Consider the following 26,417-nt stretch of genomic DNA (forward strand, 5'->3'; position numbering starts at 1 on the left):
ACACAACCCAATCCAACACCAGACGCATCGCTATAAACAGCGAAGTCTTCAACTCCATCGGGTAGAGAAAGTATCGGTGCCTCGCATAGCTTCTTCTTTAACTTCTCGAATGCTTCTTTATGCTTCTCACTCCAAGCATAAGTAGCTCCTTTGTGGGTCAAAGCTGTTAATGGAGTAGCAATCGAAGAAAAGCCTTGGATAAACCTTCGGTAATATCCGGCTAATCCTAAAAAGCTTCGAATCTCCGTGGGACTTTTCGGTTGTTCCCACTTCGTCACAGCTTCGATCTTCGCTGGATCAACCATTATCCCTTCTTGGTTGACCACGTTGGAGCCGACAGGGTGAAAGAAGCCAGACTTCAAACCCTAAATTCCGACTTTGACAGATTAATAATGGCAGAGAAAGAATCAATCGATTCCTTCGCAGGGAAATTATCGGAAATCGCCTCCCAATCGGCGTCACTGGGTGAAACCATCGAAGAATCAAAGATGGTGAAAAAGCTACTAAAATCCGCACCGAGGAAATTTCTTCATATAGTCGCATCACTTGAGCAGGTTCTCGATTTGAAGACAGTCGGATTTGAGGACATCGTTGGACGATTGAAAGCATACGAGGAGAGAGTGAAGGAGGCGGATGATAGCAGTGATGGTTCGAAGGTTTTATTCGTCGACGGTGGGAATCGTAACTGGAGAAGAAAAGGGAAGGCGGCAGACGGTCATGGAATTGGTGCGACTGGCAACAAATCACACGGAAATACCATGTCAAGCGGATCTAGATCCGGATCCTGTGGGTCGATGATGTCAAATGAGTCCGGGTCTAAAGCAAAACAAGCCCAAATAAAATCAAACAATGGTCGATCCAATAATAGGCCCAATTCCAATTTTAATCCAATTAGTAAACCGAAAAAGGACCGATCCAAAATTATTTGTTACCGGTGCGATAAACCGGGCCACTTCGCGTCTCAATGTCCGGACCGAATCAAAAAATTACAAGAAAATAATTTTATTGAATATGACGATACCGACGATGCCGTATTTTTACATGAGACCGTATTTTTGAATGAAGAGAAGGTGATACCGTCTCGATACGACTCACAAGAAAACGATGTGTGGTATTTGGATAATGGGGCGAGCAATCACATGACGGGGAACCGGTCATTTTTTTCCGAGCTTGACGAAAGCATAACCGGGAAGGTTAAATTTGGAGATAATTCGTGTGTAAAAATCAAGGGAAAAGGTGCTATACTTTTCCAAGGCAAGAAAGGTCAACAAAGGCTGATGACGGAAATTTACTACATTCCGGATCTCAAGAACAACATTATAAGTCTCGGACAAGCAACTGAAGCCGGGTGTGATATTCGAATGAAAGACAACTTTTTAACCATGCACGATGCCGATAATTGCTTATTAATGAAAGTACAAAGAACTTCAAACCGCCTTTATAAAATAAAATTACAGATTGGAGTTCCTATTTGCCTACATTCAAGACTGAGTGAAGATGCGTGGCGATGGCATGCAAGACTTGGGCACATCAATTTCGAGTCAATGAAAAAGATGTCCAAAAAGGGTTTAGTCAAAGGGTTACCAAAATTAGATCATGAGAATCAATTATGTGAATCATGCTTAGTCGGCAAGCAAACGAGAAAGTCCTTCCCAATCATGACGACATACAAAGCGAAACAACCACTGGAGCTTGTTCATGGAGATTTATGCGGTCCGATCACGCCGGCAACCAAGGGTCAAAATAGGTACATTTTTACACTAATTGATGATTTTTCACGATTTATGTGGATTTATCTCATAAAAGAAAAGAGTGAGGCGTTTACACACTTCAAAAAATTCAAAGCTTTGGTGGAAAATGAAATTGGAAAGCCTTTGAAAGTGTTTAGAAGTGATCGAGGAGGTGAGTTTACCTCTCTCGAGTTTAATTCTTTTTGTGAGCAAAACGGAGTTAAAGGCCATCTCACCGCCCCATACTCTCCACAACAAAACGGAATTGTGGAACGAAGAAACCGAACTCTTATGGACATGACACGAAGTATAATGAAGGCAATGCATGTTCCAAACTACTTATGGGGAGAAGCGGTAAATCACTCAACAAATTTAATCAATCGAGTTTACACAAGAGTCCTTGGTGATACAACTCCATATGAAAAATTGTATAAAAGAAAACCGAATTTAGAAAATGTTCGTATATTTGGGTGTCTGGCACATGCAAAAGTTGAACCGGTTAATCAAAAGAAGTTGGATGCAAGATCAAGACCACTAGTACATGTTGGTTCCGAACCGGGTACGAAAGCCTACCGGTTATTTAACCCGGTAACACAAAAAATAATCGTGAGTCGAGATGTTATTTTTGATGAAACCAAAGGGTGGGATTGGATTAAAGAAGCAGGAATCAACAATGAAGAACCGGGTTCATTCATAATACCATGGGACTATTCAAGAGAAGATGTGAACAACAACCAAGGAAACGATGTAAACAATGATCCAATTGAATCGGATCAAGAGATTGGAGACGGAACGGATGTACAAGATAATGAACCACTAAGTCCGGTAAATAATAATGATCAACAAGGAGCTGTAAACCAAAGACCTTCGAGAGCAAGAGTACCTCCAAGACGATTTCAAGATTATGAGCTTGATCTTGACAATCTCGAAGAACTCCTTCTAACAACCAATGACGAGCCGGTATCGGTTGAAGAAGCGAAGAAAGAACCAGAATGGGTCAAGGCCATGGATGCGGAAATCAAGTCGATAAACAAAAATAATACTTGGACTCTTGTAAACAAACCTATGGGGGTGAAACCAATTGGACTCAAGTGGGTGTTCAAATTAAAGAAAAATGCAGATGGCACCATTAATAAATACAAGGCAAGGTTGGTCGCTAAAGGTTACGTGCAACAACCCGGTGTTGATTTTCAGGAAGTGTTTGCCCCGGTAGCTCGAATTGAAACTATTCGATTTCTTATAGCCTTAGCAGCTACTCATGGGTGGGAGCTTCACCACTTAGATGTAAAAACAGCATTCTTGCATGGAGAATTAAAAGAAACTGTTTATGTGTCACAACCGGAAGGCTATATAAAGAAGGGCAACGAACATAAAGTATATCGCCTTACAAAAGCACTATATGGTCTAAGACAAGCACCTCGAGCATGGAACACAAAGCTTGATGGGATTTTGAAGAATATGAAATTTCAAAAGTGCATGAAAGAACCATCGGTGTACCGGAAATGTGAAGGATCTAACTTGCTAATTTTAGCAATTTATGTTGATGACTTATTTGTCACAGGTACAAACTTGAGCATGATCAAGAGGTTCAAATTAGAGATGTCCAAGAACTTTGAAATGTCGGATCTTGGAAAATTAACTTATTACCTTGGCATTGAAGTTAAGCAAGAAGAATCGGGGATTACTATAAACCAAGAAGCATATGCTAAACGCATTTTAAAAGAAGCCGGTTTATATGATTGCAATCCAACCCACATACCAATGGAACCGGGAAATAAATTGTCAAAGGCCGAAGATGAACCCGAAATCGACCCAACCCAATATAGAAAAGTGGTAGGATGCCTTAGATACCTCTTGCAAACAAGACCCGATATGGCATATGCGGTTGGAGTTGTTAGTCGATATATGCAAAGTCCAAGAGAATCACATGGTGGTGCAATCAAACACATTCTAAGGTACTTACGAGGAACAATGGGATACGGAATCAAGTACGAGAGAATGGGACAAAAGCGGCTTATTGGTTATAGTGATAGTAGTCACAATGTTGACCCGGATGACGGAAGAAGCACAACTGGTCACATTTTCTACTATGGGTCATCACCAATTACATGGTGTTCACAAAAACAAGACGCCGTTGCTTTATCATCTTGTGAGGCTGAGTTCATGGCAGCCACATCGAGTGCATGTCAAGCAATATGGCTTCAAGATTTGCTTGGGGAAATAATGAACAAAGCACAAGAGAAAGTTATTCTTAGAGTTGATAACAAGTCGGCTATCGAACTAACTAAGAATCCCGTTTTTCATGGAAGGAGTAAGCACATTCACACAAGGTTTCACTTCATTTGTAATTGTGTCGAAAGGGAACAAGTGGAGGTGGAATACATTCCCGGTGAAGAACAAAAGGCAGATATTCTTACGAAACCATTAGCTCGAACCAAGTTCAAGGAAATGCGGAGCTTGATCGGGGTTGAAGAACTCTCTAGAAGGACTTAGAGATTCGGGGGTGATTGTTGGAATCCTAAGTTGATAAGGACTTGGAGACCAAGCAATCAATAATATGGCAAGTTGGTCATATTTCCTAATTGTAAACTAATTCTACAAGTTGGTAGTATATATATGTATAGATACCGAGATATGGTTTGTACATACACACACACAAAACACAATATAGGTTTTGAGCTATTTTCCTATTAATCAAAGAGTTATTTTGATTATCTGTGTTTTTCAATCTTTACATAGATCAAAATTATAATTTACTCTTAAAATAATTAATTTGATATTATCGTTAATACTTATTTCCAATTATCGACAATGGATCACAAAGCTTGCAAATCTTCGTCACAAATTAGCAAGATGTACACTTTATTTGACAACCTAACCGCAAAAGAGCATTGCCTCCTGCAAGTCATTTGAGCATCATTATTTTTCTAACTTAACTGCACACTCACAAATGATGTTCACGAAAGCCATAAAATTCACATTCACTCCACGAAGCGTCGAGACTTGCGAAGGTCCATCATTAGACCCATGAATATGATTTTTGAGCCTCCATGACTTTTGTTTTTGAGCAGTCACAATCGAAGGTTTAGAACCCCTATTAAAACGAGTCACATTAGGAAACAAATGTAATCTCCCTATCTACACAATACATAATTTCAAAAGTAGAGCTCCTAGATTGTCTCCTTTGATAAAGCAAACAAACATGAAAGGTTTACCATGTTTGGCAATATCCATAACAATATCATATCGTTCACATGTCATCGACGATTCACGAACATTCACGAACAGGGAACTGTGAGGGAAAGTTTGAGACAAATAAATTATTGACAATGGATGATCGTCCGCGTTTGTGCCCACCGAAGAAGAGACCGCCTAATTGACAATTGGTGAACGTCGGTCAACCTTAATGTGAATTATTTTTTCCTACTTTTCTATAATATTGTTATTGTTATTATGATCTTAACCTATTTTTAATCAGACTCTATCGTGGTGGATCACTACCAACTAAAATACCTAATTTTATTTTTAAAGAAATAATAGGAGCTAAAGAAGACAACTGAAACGACTGAGAAAAGAATTAGATACTTAATTAACGTGTAGACGTTCTCTTAGTATAGATGAAAAAAATTAGGATGGGTAACAACTACTAAAAACAATTAAAGTTGTAGAAAATGTGGATAAATGGTGTGGATAAGAGGATTGACATGCTTATGGTGGAACGGGGCCGTATTGCAAATGTTATTAGAATTAGGTTGTATTAATCGTGATAAAATATAAATATGTTAAATAACACCTCTAACCACATACAAACAAAGCTAACACAATCACAAATGTTACATTGTTACGATAGATTGTCTAGAAAACTAGTCTTCAACTACATGTAGGTTTATTACCCTTCAACTTCGATGTCTCTCCCCCCTAACATTGGTTTTATTACCCTTCACAGTAAGATTTAAGTTGAAGTTAGTTTACCATGAAAATATACAATAGTCGATGAACATTGTATTTGATATCATTCTCTCTCATTTTCAATTGCTTCACATTTATTACCCTTTAATGGTGTCTCTTCCCCCCTTCATAGTCTTATAATTTGAGTTGACAATGGGTCGATATAGGTTGGGTTCGGGTTCAGCCCATTTATTAATTGGGTTGAAAATTTCAATCCAACCCAACTTATTTATTTAATTGCGTTGATATTTTTAATTCAACCAAACCTTTTGATAAATGAATTGTCATCGGATTGACATGTTTATGTAGTTTCCAACCAATCTATTAAATAAATTGGTTAAACTTGGGTTAATCCATTTAAAATAAAAAAGTAAATAAATTAACTAAAGATTTTACCACTTTAATTAGTTTTAATCCTAAACATTAATATGTTTAAAGTGAAGTGATTTTGGAAAGTGACTTGTGTTGTTGGTGAAAAAAAAGGATGAAAATTATGATTGCATTTATAAAAACATAAATAATAACACAACATTATAATTTATAAATTATACTTATATTAACACATGATAATATTTACATAATTATTAAATTAAATATATATTAAAGTTAAATGTGTTAGCGGGTTGAAAACAGGTTGATAATATCTATCCAACCCAATCAACCTATTAATTTTCGATTGGGTTCGGGTTTGGGTTGGTGGATTGGATCGATTTTTATCGGTTCTACTTATAATTGTCATATCCGAGTATATATAAATTTCTATAAATATGATCACCATGGATACCTATACACACAAAAAAATCATTATAACTAAACAAAATTTTTGCATGCATTTAAATCATTTGCAACCAAAAGTTTTCATGGTTTGACAAGCAAATTGCCTTGATGCTCCATAAGACCACGCTCCAATATGCAAATAAGACAAACACAGATAACATCTTCGGTGTAAAAGATCAAGCTCTCAAACAAGTCAAGTAAATCCTTAAAATATAAGAGCTCAGTAGGATTTTTGTCCAGGAAGCCCCATGTTTTAAACTAGAAAATATCGTTCTCATCCACCCGTGTAATACTACCAAATTGTAGATCGGATATAAGAATAAACTAGTCACATCCAGAACGCAACTCATATCATTTAGTTTGAAAACGCAACCTATCATCATTTTCAAGATTGGTTATTGAAATCAACATTATATGGATGAGAAGAGGGTCCTTATTCATATTACGCAACTCCAGCCGTAACCAAAAACATGAATTTCTAAATAGTGTCATTCAAGCTAGAATAAGAGAACATCTCCCTTATTTCAGTCATAAAGCTTCAACTTTCTGGTCATTAGGGTTGGATAATAGTCCCGGATCAAATGCTATATTAGACAATGTTATGGAATCACAAGCAAAAATACAATTACAAATTCGCACACATACAGTTAGTACAATGTCAATGTGAATAATTTAAACCATTCCCGAGAGTTTCATTGTTCATGTTGGTGACGATTCCCTTTAAACTACTTGCAATTTCGTTCAAGGAAATGATAGTCTATGCTTATCAAATCCAAGTAACTAAACAACATTACGTAAAACACTAAAACCTACTTACCAGAGCGTTCTTATATGAATAAAAAAAAAGTTGATTGATTGCTTACTTTGCATCATGTTTTTTCAATAGAAGATACACAAGAATAGACAAAAACGGTGATCTTTGCTTCTTTTCTGCGGTGAAGGAATTGGCAGACGAAGATGACAAAAATGAACTTTTGAACAGTGGAGACATGAAAGACCTTTTATTTTAGCTTCAGGGTTAGCAAATTCTTTTTTCGCGGACCTCATGGTCATTTCGTTAAAGATCATAAAATGGTGGTTACCCCAAAATATACATTTGAAATAGATGGTCATTTTATAAATAAATCGAATAAAAATGGAATTTATATTCATTGTTTTTTAAATTCTCCTATGAGTTATATTATTACAATACTATTTGGATATTTTATCAATTAATTCATGTAAAAACTCAAAATCAACAAATTATTCGGTTATATAATCTCAAACAGACACAACAGCTGTTACATTTCAACATTTTATACAACACAAACACAAGTGTTTTTTAGTTATAAGATATATCAATTTCCCATAATTTTCTACAAAAACCATCCATAACATTTAGCTAAAAATTCATAAAAACAAATATATCATGCCGAATCATAATCCATTTCAGTTATAGGCCTTAAATCATATCATGATCCATTGCCTAAAAGATCATATAATGGTTAATAACATATGTGGATCATAGATTAGACGGCCAAAAATAAAAGAAACTATAAATCAAATCATTACAATAAATGCATAAATGCTGAGTTGCTATATTACATCCATCAAAATAACCCAAAAAAAAATCATATTACACATATATAATGTCCGTATACAAATGTGGCGTACATCTATCTACAAAGCTGACTACAAAGACCACGTAACTGAGACGTATTTGGATCCGTCAATGTGTATGTACCATTTTTACCGCTGTCGGAGCACGTCAATGTATACTGGTTATCCGTTTGCTCAGACTGCCACATCATCACATCTCTCAGTTAGCTTTTATCACTTAATACAGAAAGAACGACTTAATAGTTAAATACAGAAGAAACTCACCACACATGACACGGCTGATGTGTCACAGCTCCACCTAGACGTAGGTACACAACTCATGTAATGGCACCAAGAACAATGGTCATTCAAGTTCACTCCACGAAGAAGTGCGACAAGCCCCACAATCATCCTGTTAAATTTACTATTATTTTAATTATTTGTTGTAAATGTAATCAATCATCATATTTAATAAATACATGTCTTTTCTTACCCAGTCACCACAAGGATCAATGAAAGGACCCACAGAACTCGCTGATATGTCTTGTATTTGGGCTTATTGGCTCCAGCCCTAGAATAAGGTGGGGCGTATCTTTGGCTAACCCATCCGAATTGAGGGCGCATCAAGAACACAAACCCTAGAAGAAAACCAGATGAAAATCCACCAAGATGAGCGAAATTATCGACATGTGGCAGAATCCCAACCGCTAGATTGATTGCAATAATGATCACAAGTGTCACTAATGCTGCCAACTGACCATAAAGATATATAGAAAGAAATGGGTTAAAGTTGATTGAATACAAATGAAATAAGAAGATTTGGCTAAGTACCTTGTTGGCATATATTGTCCAATTGGTTATGAGTTCTGATAGCATTGCACCTAGCAACCCAAAAACTGCACCAGAAGCACCAACTGATATGTTGGATTGAAGGAAAAGAGCAGACAATAAACTGCCACCAAATCCAGATATGATATAAAGCAGCCCAATGCGTACTGTAAATAAAGAAGCAGAAAGGTGTGTTGGTATGTATGTATGTATGTATGTATGCAATTGCACATTGTGACATTGAAATAAGTTGTGAAAGTTGAAGTTGATGTGATTACTGAATCCAAATTCTTGCTCCAGTCGAATGCCAATAACTAAGAGACTCAGCATGTTTGCTAATAAATGGAGAAGTCCACCGTGTAACCAAATGCAAGTAATGAGGCGCCACCCCTGGTGATCATCAACTACTTTATTCACATCCAAAGCCCCCATCTTCTCTAGCCTAAGAAACACAAGTTGCAACTGTCAATTTTATGTTTTCTCAAGAAATGAATGCTTTGTACACAGCTTATTTTGATTGTCATGTGTATAAGTCTGGTTTTGTGGCTTTGGGAGAAATGAAATGAATCAAGAAAAAGAAGGTGATTACTGATTAACAGTCTAGTTTTGTGGCTTTGAAACTGAAAACAGGTATTTGTTTTCTATATAAAGGGAAATCTATAATAGGGTAAGTTTTCAACCTCGAATTGAATGCGGATGAAGTAAATCATATCCTATTCTCAATATTTGAGTCTAATTTATCAAAACCATCCACAGATTCAACTGCTCTTCGTTACAGCTTAGAAGAAGATCAGCATAGTATTTAATCAAAATCATGTAAATCATTGATTCAATACTAAATTATCAAGTGTAATTAGTTTGGAAACGGAACATCAATTAGGATCGAATAAGTGTCTATTATCTACCAATCGCGATATTAGAAAGGGAGATTTAGAGATTTACGCCGAAGAAGAAGGACCGAGGAGGGGATTCTCTTTGAATGGCTGAAAGGAAAACCTCCCCAAGAAGGTAACGATGCAAGTAACCGAGTTTTTGGGGCAATTGTTGACATACATCGTGATTATAAACATGACGACATCTGCTATAACAAAACTAGGAATCAACCATGGGAACCACTTCTTAAAATGCTTAATCTCCCGGAAAGGAGATGGGGTTTGACTTTGATATCCGGCGCGTTGTGCCGCCAGCAGAGGTGTCGGTGATGACTCAACTTCAACAGGATGAATTACATTTCCAACGCCGAGACCGCGCCTAGAATTGACTTTGAGTTGGATCTCCGGCCGATGGGTTTCCGCCATTTTGCCGGAAAAGGAAATTGGATTCTGGAATGAGGAAGTTCGTACAATGGGAAGAAGAATCTCTACCGAAGTTTGTAAAATTTAAGAGAGAGAGAGAGAGAGAGAGAGGGAGAGAGAGTGTGTGAAAGGGGTGGGGGTTGACAATAATAAGATAAATTTTCAATAAACCCCCTAATATTTGGTGTTTACTCGTTGTTAACCCATTTATGTCGATGTTGTCTCGATAGTCACTAAACATTAAACAATCTCGATTGAAGGGACAAAAGCAAGAATACGGTTTTTATGTAGTTTACTTAGACTAGTGGTTTCATATCATATTTGACCAAATTGTTTTTTTCATTGCCATATTATTTTTCTTCCGATTCATGGTTACCATATCATATTATTTTTAATCGAACAAAATATAATTTAATAAAATATAATTATATAAAATTAATAAAAAAATACTTTATTAGATCAATTTAAAACGATTATATAGCTAAAAAAAGACAATTAAATTAAAACAATACATAATAGTATGGAGCTCCACAAACTCGAAACTCCCTGAATGTCATCGTGTGTGCCCCTATCATAACCGCCATCTTGGTGTGGAATGCACCCAACCTCTCATCAAAAATCTCCAGAATGCCCTTTTTATCCGTACTAAAGATCACATGAGTCTGGTCCAATATACTGTGTGTGATCTCAGATGAAATGAACTCCCTCATCTGATCGTCGAGCTGTCATGCTCCAGAGCTCAAGCCTGATCCCTCATCGGCGCTAGAGTTGCCAACTAGTCTAGTGTGTAGTGTCACCATACTGAAAATACACCATAACAAACATTTGAATACTCATCATAACTCGAGGGATCACACACACTACAAGTTCCTTGGATTTATCTTGGCTCTCCTTGACTCGAGTATGTATCCTCTGCTTTCAGTAATACGGGTACATACTACATTCCACATATATCCATACTTTCTTCAAAGATTGCCTTAACTCCACCAAGTCTCTTTCACTACTACTGGCGCTCTTCTCGCTAATCTCATCCTAGGCTTGCCCTAGGGTAATCTCTGACCCACTCTCCGCTACCAGCTGCATAGGAAGTCTCTGTTATCTCCCCCTAACTAGCTCGCAAATATCGTTACATATTACTAAGACTAGATAATTCTTCAGATGAGAGGTCCCTCCCTACAACGGTTGGACTCAAACAAGAGCTGCGAAATAAGGTAAGCCTAACCTTATGAAATTATTTAGTCCTCGTAATATGTAACTTAGCGTATTCGTTTGCTAGTTAGTTAAAGATAGCTAGAACTCCTACAAGCACAAAGCAAGCAACATTCGAGCATTGAGTAATCATAACCAAGCATATCCTAATCAGGCCATCATATCACTGACTAATCAGTACTAGCATGCAGTTCAATAAGCTCATATAGTAGGCATACAAGGCATCCTTCCTAGATCCTTAACCCTAATCTAGCATGTAGTTCTCATACACATATAACAGGCATACAAGGCATCCTTCCTAGATCCTTATCCCCAATGTAGCATGCAGTTCTCATAATCATATAATATCATAACAAACATGTATGGGTAATTTGGGAGAACTTACTTGAGCTTGGCTGATTACATGCACCACACCCTTTTCTCTTTTCAAAATCTTTTTTATAAAAATGGTTTTCTTTTGAAAATCTTTATACCAAGTCCTCAATTTGAGTTCAGACACACTCGAGAGTGTGCTCGAATCGCTCAAGCCAAGGCTCTGATACCAACTTGTAACATCCCAAAATTTAAGACCAAAAATTTTATTTTTAAATTATTAAATAAAACCATAGTTATCAAAATATTCTCATCAAAATGTAAATCATAGTATCTCAAACATCATATCAAAAACACATGTCAATATATCAGAGTAAAACATCCATGGCTAAACATAATGGTGTGTGCACTGCAGTCATCCCGAGCTCTTCCCTTTGCTACCGGAAGTACATGAAACCAAAACTAAAAACTATAAGCACGAAGCTTAGTAAGTCTACCAAACTACCACATACCATACACATAATCATATAATCACATAATAACATAACATGGGCCCCACCGGCTTTATCGGGCCCCGCCCGGCAACGGACAATGTCCGACATCGGGCCCCGCCCGGCATCGGACAGAGTCCGACATCGGGCCCCGCCCGACATTGAGCAAATCTTGGTATATATAAACATATCAACAAATACACATAAAATAATCACATAACATAAACATATAAACATTTCTCGGGCCCTGCCCGACATTGGACCATAATCCGGAAACATACAATACGAGCACATGCAAGAATCACGAAGACATCAAGCATACAACATTCCTCGAGCATTTTCCAGCATCGGAACACAATCCGGAAACATATAGACCTTCATCGGGCACTGCCCAACATTGGACCTTAGTCGAATACATACTAACATACACATACGGGCCACCATTGGTGCCTTCAACCCGTTCATTACGGGAGGAAACTCACCTCGCAAAGCTGAATGCAGAATCTCACGGCAAGGAATCTCTAATGGTTGCCCCGATGACTCCCCGAGCTATCATTACCAAAGAGCACTTAGTCAAAATCAAATAATCCTTCTTAGGGTAAAATGCCCATTTTACCCCTAATCTAATTTGGCCAATGACCTAGGCCTAAATCCATAACATGGAAGGCCAATCCTAGATAGCTTTTCCAAGCCCATTAATGGCCCACCAATGGCCTAAATTTCTAAATTAGGCCCAACTTCTCAAATGGGCCTTTCTCTTTGGCCCAACATAAGATATAGTCCAATAACAGCCCAATGTTCTTATTTATTTGATTGTAGTTTTTCTATATTGATTATGTTTATTTTCTATTATTTTTTTGTTGGATAGTCCTATATTTACAAGATAATATTTAAAAGATAACATAATTTTTAACATTTGATATGTAATTATGATGACTTATCATGATATATTCTTCATATGAAATTAATTTGTCCATATTACTACGACAAGAATTACGTATGACATTTACAAAAATATATATTATATGTGATTTGTTTAACATATATATGCACCTATGTATGTTATAAATTTATAATTAAATATCTTTATGTTTAATAATTGAAGGGATTAAAATGATGCATCAAAACCAATTATTTAGACAATAATAATAATAATAATAATAATAATAATAATAAATACACATTTCCTAGTACTGTATTCATTTGAAACTCATGCACACAACAACTCAAGAGTTTTCTAATTTATGTATATTTATTAGTTACAACTCAAGAGTTTTTAACTTATGATTATTAATTAGTAATCAGTAATCACTAATAATTTTTTATTTTCCTTTCTTTTATAAGATTGTAAAGTTTTGCTCATTAATGTATTTGAAGAGATTTGTGATTTAAATATTAAAAGTTAATATATATGTTATAATAAATGTTTTAGTGTTTTTATGTTATTAAAAGTTGTAGTGTTTATTTTTCATATTTTTTATTATTCGTTGTATATATATATATATATATATATATATATATATATATATATATATATATATATATATATATATATCTTTTTAATACAAATGTTATAATAGATGTTTTTGTATTTTTATGTTACTAAAAGTTGTAGTTCGTATTTTTTATTATTTATTTGAAACTCACACTACAAATCAAGAGTTTTCTAATTTATGTATATTTATTAGTTACAACTCATGAGTTTTTAACTTATGATTATTGATTAGTAATCACTAATAACTTTTTGTTTTCCTTTCTTTAATAAGATTGTAAAGTTTTGTTCATTAAAAACATTAATGCATTTGAAGAGATTTGTGATTTAAATATAAAAAGATAATATAAATGTTATAATAAATGTTGTAGTGTTTTTATGTTATTAAAAGCTGTAGTGTTTATTTTTCATATTTTTTATTATTCGTTGTATATATATCTTTTTTAATACAAATGTTATAATAGATGTTTTTGTATTTTTATGTTACTAAAAGTTGTAGTTCATATTTTTGTTTATACATTTTGTTACCCGTTATATATAGATTATCATGCGTTTGATATATAATTTACGCAATTTTAAACGGTTTATAAAATTATCAAATAATTGTATATATCACAATGACTGAAAAATTAAAACTATAATCATCATATCATACTATATTATAAAGGAAACATTTTTTTTTCACCACATTCATTTGAAACTCTCAACTTTTCATATTTCCATACAATATACTTAATTTATTAACTTAAATATGCTTTTAGTTGTAAACATTATCATAAATGGAAGAATTTGTGACTTATAAATATGATATACTTAATTTGTTAACTTCAATATATAGTTAAATAAATAACCTACATTAATATATAAAATAAGCTTAAAAATTTAGTGTAAAATTTAAAACCTAAAGTAAAATATCAAATATTGTTTAAAAAAAATCAATATATATTTTTTTAACATAGTTAAAAGGAAAAAAATTATATATAATAATAATAAAAGAACCTAAATTGATGAATCAAATTAGCTAAAAGGTGTCTGAAAACTATATTCTAACATTTTTAACCTGCGTCGTGCAACGCGCGGGAATTCGTCTAGTTTTTTTATATATAACTATGAAATCAGATTCAAAAAAGAAATCAATAAAGACATCTTATTCAAAAAATGGCATAGAAATCGAAACTGACCTGAGTCGTCGTTGCCTTGCTTTGCCGGAGTAGAGGCGAGGTTGCGTCAGTGAGTAGAAATCAGTAACATCATCGACGAAGTAGCGAACATGGGAAGCAGTCTTTTGAGGCGTGTATATGACGAGTGGAGTTGATGAACCAGAACCACGATGAAATGTGAATGTCGGCTGCAAACGGAAGAATCGAAGTTGAGAATTGGGATATACTCTTAGGGTTAATGGGTTAGAGTCATAAAGGGCAAAAATGTATTTTCATATATATATATATATATATATATATATATATATATATATATATATATATATATCGGAGCGGTTTTTTTGCCATCCCTACTTAGATCTTGAAATTTGAAAGGTTCATATATGTTTTCACGTTTTCAACCTTCTAGATGTTCTCGTTTTAACCTACATATCTCTCTTTCTCTCTCCCTCTCTCTCTCTCTCTCTCTCTCTATATATATATATATATATATATATATATATATTAGAAAAATTTATATAATAAGCCTTTGCAAATTTGTGGTTTAGACTAACAAAGAGATGTATGGAAATTTATGATTAATTACTATATTTTTTTTACTATCAATATTATTTTAATTTATCAATCGTGTGGTAGTTGAGTTTTAATATTATATATATATATATATATATATATATATATATATATATATATATATATATATATATATATATATATATGAGTTGGGTTCAAATATAGATTGATATCTATTGTGTGGGCGTGTGGACAATGTTATTTTGTAAGAATGACAAAGAATATATGTTGTTTGATAATGTGGATACGTTCAATCTTACATAACTATAGTCATTATTTCGCATTTTCACTAATTAATTCGTCTATAAGGTTAATATAGACTTATTATTATTATTATTATTACTCTCATTCTATCATAATGTTATCATAATTTTTATTGAGTCTTATTCTATAAGAATGAAAATAAGTGAAAAACGATGTGTGAGAACAAAAATGAATAAGACTTAGTGAGAATTCATAAAAATTACAATAGCTGTGTACGGTTGAACGTATTCACGTTACTAAACAACCTACTTTCTTAAAAAAACAATTTTTACTGTTACATTCTATAAAAATACAATGTTATTTTTTGAATTTTTGCCACTTTCTATTAGAATACAAGCTTTATAGTGATTAATTCTTGAAAAAAATTGCATACTAAAAGAATACAATGTCATGAAATTTGTCTCTTAATTTGCATCCATCATTGTTGTTCTAAACAACTTTGTTACATTCTGAGTGGTCCTGAAACAAAAAACATACAAATATAAGAATCTATTTCATAAAATATGACTACAAGAATACATTTACTTCAAAATACATTTAGCAAAATAGATTATAACTCCCACCGCTACCACCACCACTACAAAATATGGGTGTAGAAATATGAGTGTAGAAAAAATGAATGAGTGAGATTTAGAGAACTTACATAGTGAATTAAAATTGATTAGTTCTAATAAAAAACAAATGAAGACAAACAATAATGAATCAAGGTCTCCATTCCTTCGAAATCTATGATTGCATTGAGTTAATTATAACCCCCACTGCTACCACCACCACCACAAAAAAAGAGATTATTGTGTTCTAATAAATGAAGCAGCAGAAAGCCAATTCTTGGCCAAAAGTATCATATTAATTTTTTTTAACAAAAGCAACACATAGAGGACTAAATGGAAATTTCCTATTGTATTTTTTTTTGATAAAACACCACCATGTGAGACGAACATGTGTTCTTGTCTTTTGATATTTCAGAAGGATGATGTGCTTGTTCTTGTTCTTTATGGTAAGTCATTGCACACTTTTGAACATAAATAAAAACTAACAAAATAGTTACTAATTTTAGCTTCTTCTTATCATAATTTCCTTTATTTTGTGTTATTGTAAATTACTACGCATGATCTGAAAGCAAAATAATGGAAAAGCCATAATAATAAGAAAAACTAATAAATTTGTCACCTATTAGGAAATTCTACAACTAGAAAAAAATGAGAGCAATAGGGGAAATCAAAACAATTTAAGCAACTCCACTGTCGTTTGATTGAGATGACATTTTGTCAAACACTTGGTAGGCTTCCTTTAGTATAGTTTCAAATAAAAAGAGCTGTCAATAGTAATATTTAGTCCACGATGTCTGTAGTAATGTTCATTAAAAAAACGAAGTCAAAACTATGTGAGATTCACAAATCACAACTTAACTTAAAAAAAAACAAATTCACATACTCAATCAAAATCATAAATCAATTTTGACTCCAAGTGAGTAAGTCTTGATTATTCAAAGATCAAACTTCCAACAAATCATAAATTAAGGTAGAAGAAATTGATTAAGTTGAATAAGAAATAGAGGAAACATAACTAACCTTTAGGCGTCTTGAGAAATAGAAGTCGTTTGAATTCTTTGCTACTAGTGGTGGTATTTTGATTATCATTCTCTCTCCCAGTCTTGTAATTTTTTTTTACTGTAGCAGGGTCATGGTCGACATGTGCATTAAAACTCAGTTGATGCGGCCGAACGTAGATGGAAGCGGGAGGATACGATTTTGTGGGTGTCGATGGAAGAGGCAATATGGTTTTAAATAAAGTAATTTGCCTAAATTAAGGGTATTTATTAAAATTAAATAATACTCGGCCCTTATTAATCCCTAAATCCATATAATATTTGTTCATCCACATTTGAACCTACATCTTTCTCTCTCTCTCTCTCTCTCTCTCTCTCTCTCTCTATATATATATATATATATATATATATATATATATATATATATATATATATATATATTGAGAAAATAAAAAAGGTTAAGAATAAGTGAATCATTCTCAGCCAATCATTTATTTTCCCACAAAACGCTCCGGCATACCGGGCCGATGAAGGATGAGTAATATTTATATATGAATAGAAATATATGTGTATTCATATATGAATACACCATTTTCCTCCGCCACAAACCACCACCACCACCACAGCTAATCACCACCAACCACCGCCACCTCCGCCACCATATTCATATACATTTATTCATAAATGAATATACATATCCATATACGTATTCATATATGAATATGACATGTTCCGTCAACCCGGTACGCTGGAGCGCTTAATCGGCATATTCAAAATGAGTGGCTCGGATTCATTCTCAACTTATATATATATATATATATATATATATATATATATATATATATATATATATATATATATATATATATATATATATATTATATTTTATATGTTGAAAAATACCATAAATTAAAAGCTTTTTCAATTGGTTTTCGAGAGTTTTTAATTATATTTTAAAACATACAAAACTAATTAAAACATATAAAATTATATATACATATATAGTACCAATCTAAATACATAACATACAACTAATCAATTCATGTGCATAAAATGGTGGAACGAGTTATCTAACCTGCTAAAGACACATTTGGAAGGTACCTCCTATCAAGGAATGGTGTTCATGGAGGTATCGACGTTACCTCCGCCCTTTTTCACTTCACCCGTTCGACTCCCTTCAATCTTAAAGGTCGTTTAATCTTTTATTTCTTATTTGTTTTACGCTTTCACGTTGATAGATTAGAAAACTACAAACTAAAACACTGCATGATTGTGTACAATATTTTTGTTTTCCTTTCTGTACACATATTTTGAAAGTTGATTATTCGATCATGTAGAATTAGAATCACTTTATTGAACCACTAAAATCCAAATATATGTAATTTAGAATCATAATAATCATAAAATTTATTAAAAAAATACATATTGAACGCCTCCTTGAAAGATGTCTAATTTAAAAGGTATATGACATACGAATATGAGTATCAAATGTAGAGGGGTGTTTTAACTATTTTAATTATTGAGGGGGTAGATGAGAAATATAGCAAGGCTGCAAGGGGGGAAGGTGGACAGAGACAAAAACTGAACGTGTATAGAGCGGGGCCGGGGATCCCGGGTTAAGTCAAAAAAGCCGGGCCACCTAATCCACTCCACATTGCTTTTTTGGTCATTGGATTTGGATGGGCAGGTCGATATAGCTTAACGAACTACGATTTAATTTTATTAAATATTTTTGTTTTGTAATCAAGATATAAGTTTTCTCTTTGAATGACTTCTTCTAAGTTCTAATACATAATTTAACATATCTATTTGAGAAAATATAATATCTTATTTAAGAAATAATTTTATAAAAATATATGTATAATAATTAAACACATTACACAAGCAACAGTTTACACATTGATTATTAACGGTGAACCTATTATTTCAATATCCGCGTCAGATCTATGTTTTTCTCGTTCAGTTTCATCCCTAAACATTTTTCTGAGTGAAATATAAATCTTTCCTTTCCCTTTAGTCTCAAAACTTATTTTTAATAAAATATTTAGAATAAATAAAAAAAATTAAATTTCATTAATAAAAAAACATTACAAGCTTGAATTGAAATTGCATTTCGTTAGAAAATAATAATAATACTAAAATAAATAAATAAATACATTTTATCAATAGTTGTTTATATATTCAATGTGTGTTGGCTTAATTATATCGGCTTATGATTTACCACCACAACGTTTGATGTTGTAAATATCATTGATCTTGATGATTTCTTTTTATATTATATCGTTTTGCATTTATTTGATATTACGATCATCATTTACCATTTAGTTTATAAAATATGCTTGAAACCGATTCCAAAAAGTTGTTGTGGATTCACATTAATCTGAGTTTTTTGAAATGTGAGCCCAACCGTTGGTAAACACAGCTTCTTCGTCAGTGCTCCATGGTCCTGACAATTTCTTTAGCTTAGGAATGTAGGTGTAAAAGAAGACGACTATATAAGGATGCGAGAATGATGTGAACATGAAGATTTAAAGATTATCTGTAAGGGCTTTCGGTTTTTTCACCCCATTTTATGGTCTTGTAGTTATTTATTTAATTATAGTTTTATTATATTTGAATGTAGTTTATCAATCTTTTGATAAAGATAATATATAGATTTTAAATAAAAATCAAATCATGTTTATCGCATTTTTTTCATTTTTTTCATAATTATCATGCTTAAGTAATCCGAATCACGTGCATCATATTAGTTAATTAGTTTACGAGATATATGATCAATAGTCAATAATCATATACTTATATGGTGATTAAAATTTATATGGTTCTGATGTTAGTGAATCCGAAGGAGCAAGCAGTGTAGCAGGGAGCGTATCACAGTGTTTTCGAGTTTTTTTCATTTCATGTGAGTTTTGCCTCATTATACACGTGGGTCGAAGGCAAGGGCGGACACAAGATTTTACAGTAGGGGTTGCACGGGAGAGTTAAGAGTTGCATGGTAGTAGAAAAAATAAAAATTTCAAAAAATTTCAAAAAGATTTTCACTGCGTCTGGAAAAGTTAGGGGTTGCCGGTGCCATCGTGGACCACCCCTAGGTCCGCCCCTGGTCGAAGGCACAATGTCGACCCACTAGTTTTGGTTATCTTTAGTAGAAGGTTGTCATTGAGACTGTATATAGTCATGTAGGATAGAGTGATGACCCTTGATCTAGGCTTTCTTGCCTTTTCCTTGTTTGGATGTGGCTCAAGAGTAGGATCATCTGTTCGAGTGTCTATCTCACATCTAAGTACATACGGTTATGCATTCTTTAGATTGTTGGTATTTTGATATGTTGCTATGTTGTAGTGACATGTTAGATCGGTATCATGGTAGTTGGTATGGTGTTATGTTGTAGTGATCTGTTTAGATCTATATCCTGGTATTTAGGATGTTGCTATATGGTAGTAGTCTGTAGATCTGTATGTGTATATGTGCTTGTTGGTTAGATCTGTATGTGTATCTGTGCTTGTTGGTTATCATCTAGTGGAGCGCCCTAGGGGCTGTATGTAGTCATGTAGGATAGCCTGAGAACTCTTGATCTAGGCTTTCTTGCATTTTCCTTGTTTGGATGTGGCTCTAGAGTATGATCATCTGTTCGGGTGGCTATCTCACATTTGGTTACTTATGGTTATGCACTTCATGGATGTTAGTTGGTAGCGAGACAATGTGCAGTGCGAGGACTAGTAGGCGGTAGTGAGTTGTATGATTGTTGTTTGCCTGTATTATGCGCTTACTTGATCCTTGATTGTTTATATGTCGACATATGGTGGTAGAAGGTTGAGGTGGTCTTACTTTGTTTTGTAGGCCAAGATACCCGGTATGGGCCAGCTATAAGTCGTAGGCACAAAAGGCTCAGGAAGAGTGGTATGGTATAGCGGTTTTTTTAATATTATGTATAATTTTTATTATATATTTATACAAAATTTATATATTAGATTATTAATACTATATAGAATTAATATCATAAAAAATTGTATAAAAACATCACATAATCTACATATAATATTCTAATATAGTAACATGAAAATTAAAAAGTATCAAAATGTCATCGCAACTCAATCCGTTCGTGGTTTCTAAGTACTTAATTAAACGAGAAAGGGAAGTCGTCATTTGTTGTTTTGTAGTTTGTAATTAATTATATTTATTATTTGGACTTATTCAAACAAAAAGTGTAGTGGACTAGTTAATAATATAAAGATTTAATATTGAAATAACATACAATCGTTTTTTTCATTATCAAAGTAGCCTAATATGTACAAAATTGTAAAAGCGGGTGTAGCGTCGCTATAGTGTTGATAAGGTACGCGGTAAATAGCGGTCAATAGCGCCGCTAATAGCGTTGCCGCTATTTGTAAACGCTATTTCAAAATAGCGGTTCAGTAACACCGCAAAACGCTATAACGGCGCTATAGCACGCTATTGATAGCATAGGCGGTAGGCCAACAAACCCTGGGTATTCAGCCTGATGGTTGAGTGGACCCGATGCATGCTTGTATGTTTGTCGTATGAGGTATTTTGGAGGAAACTCATTAAACTTTGTGTTTATCCAGTTGTTTATTGTGTCAGGTATCATCGGTCATCATGGGAAGGCAAAGACGTGACTGTACACATTTATCAACAACAATGAAGATTTCGTGCTTTAATATTACTCTGATTTTTATAAATGTATTTGGAATAAACGGTTTTCTCCGTAATGGAGTTATAATTGAGAAGATTTTACTTAAATAAAATGAAAAATTTTGGTTGTGAAAATGGGACGTTATAAATAAATAGACCGATCACTTTGGCTTTGGACGAAATTTGGTGAATAATATGAGATTGAGTTTGTGTTTTGGGCGTTTCTTTTGATATTTTTTTGGACTTTTTGAGTTGGAAGGAGAAGCCATTTTTTCGAATAAATAATGTTGTTTGAGTGAAAAATTAAAGAAGGTAAAGTGTGATAAAATATGGTATATACTAGTATTTATATAGGGTAGAAAGAGGGCAATTTTTGATTTTTTTTTTGAAAAAAACGGTAATATTTGACCAAAAAAACGGTCATAATTTTTTAAATAACCCAAACCCATACTCTCTCATCGGTAGATTTCCTCCAAATTGCCGAACCGAGCTCGGTATACCAAGGGGTTGGACCGGTATTCACCAATGCTATTGTCGAGGTCACTTCGTTCGGTCTTATTGAGTGGTGAATGGTGATCCACACCAAGATAATTAGAGGTGGACCCAAACCATGTGTACTATATTTGTTATCTAGCATTTTCAAACTGTTATCAAATTCTAACGTCTGAGGAGAAATAAGTCACTCACATAAAGTACTACAAACTTACGACAATATATAAGCTTGTTATCAAATTCTAATGTCTGAGAAGAAATAAGTCACTCACATAAAGTACTACAAACTTACGACAATATATAAGCTTGAATGGTTCACTTTCAAACCAAGATATGAGTTTAAACCACTAGAATTATGTTGATAAAATATAGTGTGAGATTTTCTCTTGACAAGCTTGGATTTTAAAATCTTAAAGATCCTTTAACAACAGAGATTTTACATAATATTTCGTCAAAACTCCTTTGCCCAAAATCACTAAGGAAATTAATCCATATATAACGGACAAGATACTATCCATTATCCACCATCCAATTAGAATCCATTAATTTTCTCTAATCTATTAAGGATCGATTGAAAGGAGGATATTTGATTTCTCGATACAATATTACATAGACTAGTATATAGTGCTTTATGGCTTTTCATGTTATTCACTTTATTGGAAATTTAAATCAACTCCTAAGAAGTATGTGTTATAAGTTTAATTAGACTATAGATTTAAAAAATTATGTTTAATAAAATAAAAATGAACTAGAACTATTTTAGATTTACTTTAAACAAAAGCCTTCTAATCCGGAAGCTATTTAAAATATGTTTTCGAATCTTTTAGCTTCTAATCTAGAAACCACTTTAAATAGCTACAATTTCCAGTTACTTTAAAATAGTGTAATTTGCTAATTTCTTTTCTAATGTTAATCTATAACTGCCGTGTTGTGTTAATACATGTATTTAATTGTTTATCATGTTTTATGAAGTTGTATTAAGTTGATACATGTTTTTATCATAGTGTTATCATATTTATCAATTTTTTTTCTTTAAAATGTGGAAAGCTAAAACACATTATACATGTATATTTAAAATATACGTTAAAAACATTATAATAGATGCCAATTTTTTTTATTTTTTTTTTATAAATATCAAACATATTACTAATATTTTAGATATATGAGGAATGGGATTAGATTTTGTCTTTTTCGATACCTATAGATAATAGAATATAGAATATTCAAGTCAAACTAGTTAAACTTCTCACTTCCATTGCATGAGATTAACATACCACCACTTCCATTGCCATCGCCGCCATGATCATTGATCATCACCATCTTTTTTTTTTTTTTTTTTCTAAAATCCATTATAAAAAAATAACAAATTCTCAAGGAAGAACTCGAATATTACATTACAAACAAAATTCTCTTAACTAACAATCGTGAATAACATCTATAAGCGATTTATTATATCATCAAATAAAAACCTCATCTACATTGGTGTCTACTAAAATTGGGATTAGAAGTCAACTTTTTTAACAATGTTGCCAATCTTCTACCACCTGCCCCAGGCTTCAAAACACCAAACCCATCGTTATGAAACCTTGAGCACTTTTGATGCTTATCATCATCATCACTCTTCAAACACCAACCCCCATGAGAAAAATGAGTAGGATGACTTCTTTTGAGTAGTTCATGGTCAATTCTATCAAGAACTCCATTGTTGTGCTTGAATTTTCTTGCAAAAGGGCGACTACTTAGAACCATTTTTCTATAGTCTCGGGGTCCAAGCAACCTTGGATGCTGTTTTGGAGGAGTGTCCCATGAGATGTAATGAAGATCATGGTTGACTGTGGTGTTCTTGTACTCTTTTGAGTTGCATATAACAGTTTGAAAGTATCCTTCTGGAGATGAAACAAAATTCGTGTAGTAAAGTAGAAGTGTTCGTGGTAGGTTTTCATAACCCATTATGCAATATTCTGCAAATGATCTTGATAATACAGTCCATGCTGAACCTGTATGATAATATACATATTAATTTATATTTATATATATTATAACTACAAGTTTCAACCATATATTTGGATGACATAACAGGGTAGATTTCAAAGTGGTTAAAGAAAAATTGGGTGCTTTTTCAGAAGTTCACATGATATGTCATTAAAGTTATTACGTACACCTACAAAATAGCATGTTACATGGCCCCCACATGGAATGCCTCATTTTTTTCGCCCCAAAACAAGTAACTCAAGATTTGCTTTGGAGTTAAAAGAAATTGAACACGTTGATAGAATGAAATCAAGATTTGAAACATAATTGAAGAAGAAATGAAAGAAAAATTAACCTGTATACAACTTGAAAGCAGTGGGGAGAGTTCTTTGCTTGATTACCCACCATATATCTGATTTATTTGAACTGTAAAGACCTGGGTCGATCATTATTGGCTTCCCTCTCTTGTTCCTGCAAATAATTATTCAACCTAATATGATCAAGATTTGGAATTAATTGCATTTAAATTATTAAACGGAAAAAAAAGATTATGAATGTTGAAATAAATATAATATCATTATCAGGTGAGTATCAAATTATCTGATTTTGAATTTAGATGTACGATCCAAATGCCCTCTTGGCTTCATGTGACATGTGTTTTTCTTATCTTCCCCAATTATAATATGTCGAAAAGAGAATTAAATTACTCATTCAGCCGTATTATAATTGGAAAAAGAATTGACTTTTCTTGTAATTTAACACAAGTAATCAAAACAGCTACGATAAAAAAAAAAAAAAAGATCGAAAATCAACAATCAAGAATTGACTACGTTTTTCTAGAATCTAAAAGAGAAATGTAATTTTAATGGAGAGATGGAAAATGATGGCATCTTACAGTTTCCAACCCAACCGACTGCTGTGCTGGATGAAATTGAGATGTCTTGGCAGCACCGAGAAGGCAGATATCAGATCTGAAAATGGCGATCACAAAATCGAAAAAACATAAATCAACAATTAATTCATCAAAAGTTCATAAATAAGAGAATAATCTTGAGATAATCAAAACCCTGATTCCCTAGAAATAATGTAAGTACTCACCTTACCATCTTGAGTGACCAAAGGGTAATCAGAAGCACTGAGATTAATAAACCAATCCCACTGCGCATCTATCCTCAGAAGCATCGACATGGCGTGCAAAGTAGTCGCAAGCATCGTTGGTCCTCTGTACGTCACTCTATTAGGTTTCCCTACAATCATAACGTTCCCCACAAGTTGGAAAACATGATTATCCCTAACGAATCTCGCAATCTCTCGATGTTCATCTTCCGTAGCTTCCCGTTCCAAATGAATCAAGTACAAGTTCCCCGGATGGTAAAGCGCTTGAATCGTTCGTTTCAGCTTGGCAGTGTCGCCTTTGGATGCAGAGATCAAGTAGGCGAAGGAAACTGGGTATGGCCTGGAGTTGTTGATCGATTTGGGGATTAGGAGAGTTGTTGGGATTGATGATTGGTTTAGTATGTTGATATCAAATGAAGTTGAATAGGTGGATATGTAGAGCATTGTGAAGAAAAGTGATATGAGAATGAAGGAAATTAGGAATAACTTCAAACCCATTGTAGTTTGAGATCCAGGAGATCGATCTCCAACAAAGAGTTGTTGATTAAGATGAAGTAGATGGCTGTAGTTGGAGGTTAAATATGAACAAAGATGAAAGAGTGCAGATGAGTTTTGTTGGGTGGGTTGCGTCCATTGGAAGGGGTTAAACTTAAATATGAACAAAGGAAGTCACTCTCAAAGTTGGGTGTTACAGCCAGCCTACAAATTGTTTCTATGAATACGATAAAATTATTATTGGAGATATTATAATGTTTGGTGCAAATATATTAATATAGAATTAAAAAAACTCAATGAAAAAACGATCTTCCATGAAGAAGTGTAAAATTTTTACCATCCTAAATATGGTCGCATATTTTATAATATCAAATTAGAGGAATGTTCGCGCATTACGCGATAATAGAATTATATAGTTAAAATAATATGTTTTATCAAATTATTATTTAATATTTCCACTTTGAAACAAAATGTTAGTAGTAAA

The 26,417-nt window shown here is 33.4% G+C and overlaps 2 protein-coding genes across 3 annotated transcripts; both read right to left on the reverse strand.

Moving 5' to 3' along the window:
- Window positions 1–7,978: 7,978 nt before the first annotated feature.
- LOC111917082 (RHOMBOID-like protein 1) lies at window positions 7,979–10,280 on the reverse strand. The gene is made up of 6 exons (XM_023912745.3): window positions 9,804–10,280; window positions 9,140–9,303; window positions 8,865–9,028; window positions 8,527–8,786; window positions 8,319–8,445; window positions 7,979–8,233 (listed from the first exon to the last, which is right to left on the reverse strand). Exons 1-6 carry the CDS (start codon window positions 10,157–10,159, stop codon window positions 8,111–8,113), a joined length of 1,194 nt encoding a protein of 397 aa, XP_023768513.1. The 5' UTR covers window positions 10,160–10,280; the 3' UTR covers window positions 7,979–8,110.
- Window positions 10,281–23,718: 13,438 nt separating this feature from the next.
- On the reverse strand, window positions 23,719–26,141 carry LOC111917083 (beta-glucuronosyltransferase GlcAT14A). Of its 2 annotated transcripts, XM_023912746.2 has the most exons (4): window positions 25,426–26,135; window positions 25,218–25,293; window positions 24,678–24,793; window positions 23,719–24,348 (listed from the first exon to the last, which is right to left on the reverse strand). In XM_023912746.2, the coding sequence occupies exons 1-4, from the start codon at window positions 25,934–25,936 to the stop codon at window positions 23,822–23,824; spliced, it is 1,230 nt and encodes a 409-aa protein (XP_023768514.1). In that variant the 5' UTR covers window positions 25,937–26,135; the 3' UTR covers window positions 23,719–23,821. The 2 variants fall into 2 exon arrangements, with proteins under 2 accessions (XP_023768514.1, XP_023768515.1); XM_023912747.3 differs by lacking the exon at window positions 24,678–24,793 and having other exon boundaries at window positions 24,291–24,348; window positions 25,426–26,141.
- Between the last annotated feature and the right edge of the window lie 276 nt (window positions 26,142–26,417).

Source organism: Lactuca sativa, chromosome 8, assembly GCF_002870075.4.
Source record: "Lactuca sativa cultivar Salinas chromosome 8, Lsat_Salinas_v11, whole genome shotgun sequence".
Lineage (NCBI taxonomy): Eukaryota > Viridiplantae > Streptophyta > Magnoliopsida > Asterales > Asteraceae > Lactuca > Lactuca sativa.

Coding starts and splice junctions, on each gene's coding strand:
- LOC111917083 (XM_023912746.2), bottom strand. CDS start 25,936: ATGGGTTTGAAGTTATTCCTAATTTCCTTCATTCTCATATCACTTTTC. Junction 25,294..25,425: donor CCCTTTGGTCACTCAAGATG/GTAAGGTGAGTA, acceptor CGCCATTTTCAG/ATCTGATATCTGCCTTCTCG. Junction 24,349..24,677: donor TGCTTTCAAGTTGTATACAG/GTTAATTTTTCT, acceptor ATTATCATACAG/GTTCAGCATGGACTGTATTA.
- LOC111917082 (XM_023912745.3), bottom strand. CDS start 10,159: ATGGCGGAAACCCATCGGCCGGAGATCCAACTCAAAGTCAATTCTAGG. Junction 8,787..8,864: donor GGACAATATATGCCAACAAG/GTACTTAGCCAA, acceptor CTTTATGGTCAG/TTGGCAGCATTAGTGACACT. Junction 8,234..8,318: donor CATCAGCCGTGTCATGTGTG/GTGAGTTTCTTC, acceptor ATGATGTGGCAG/TCTGAGCAAACGGATAACCA.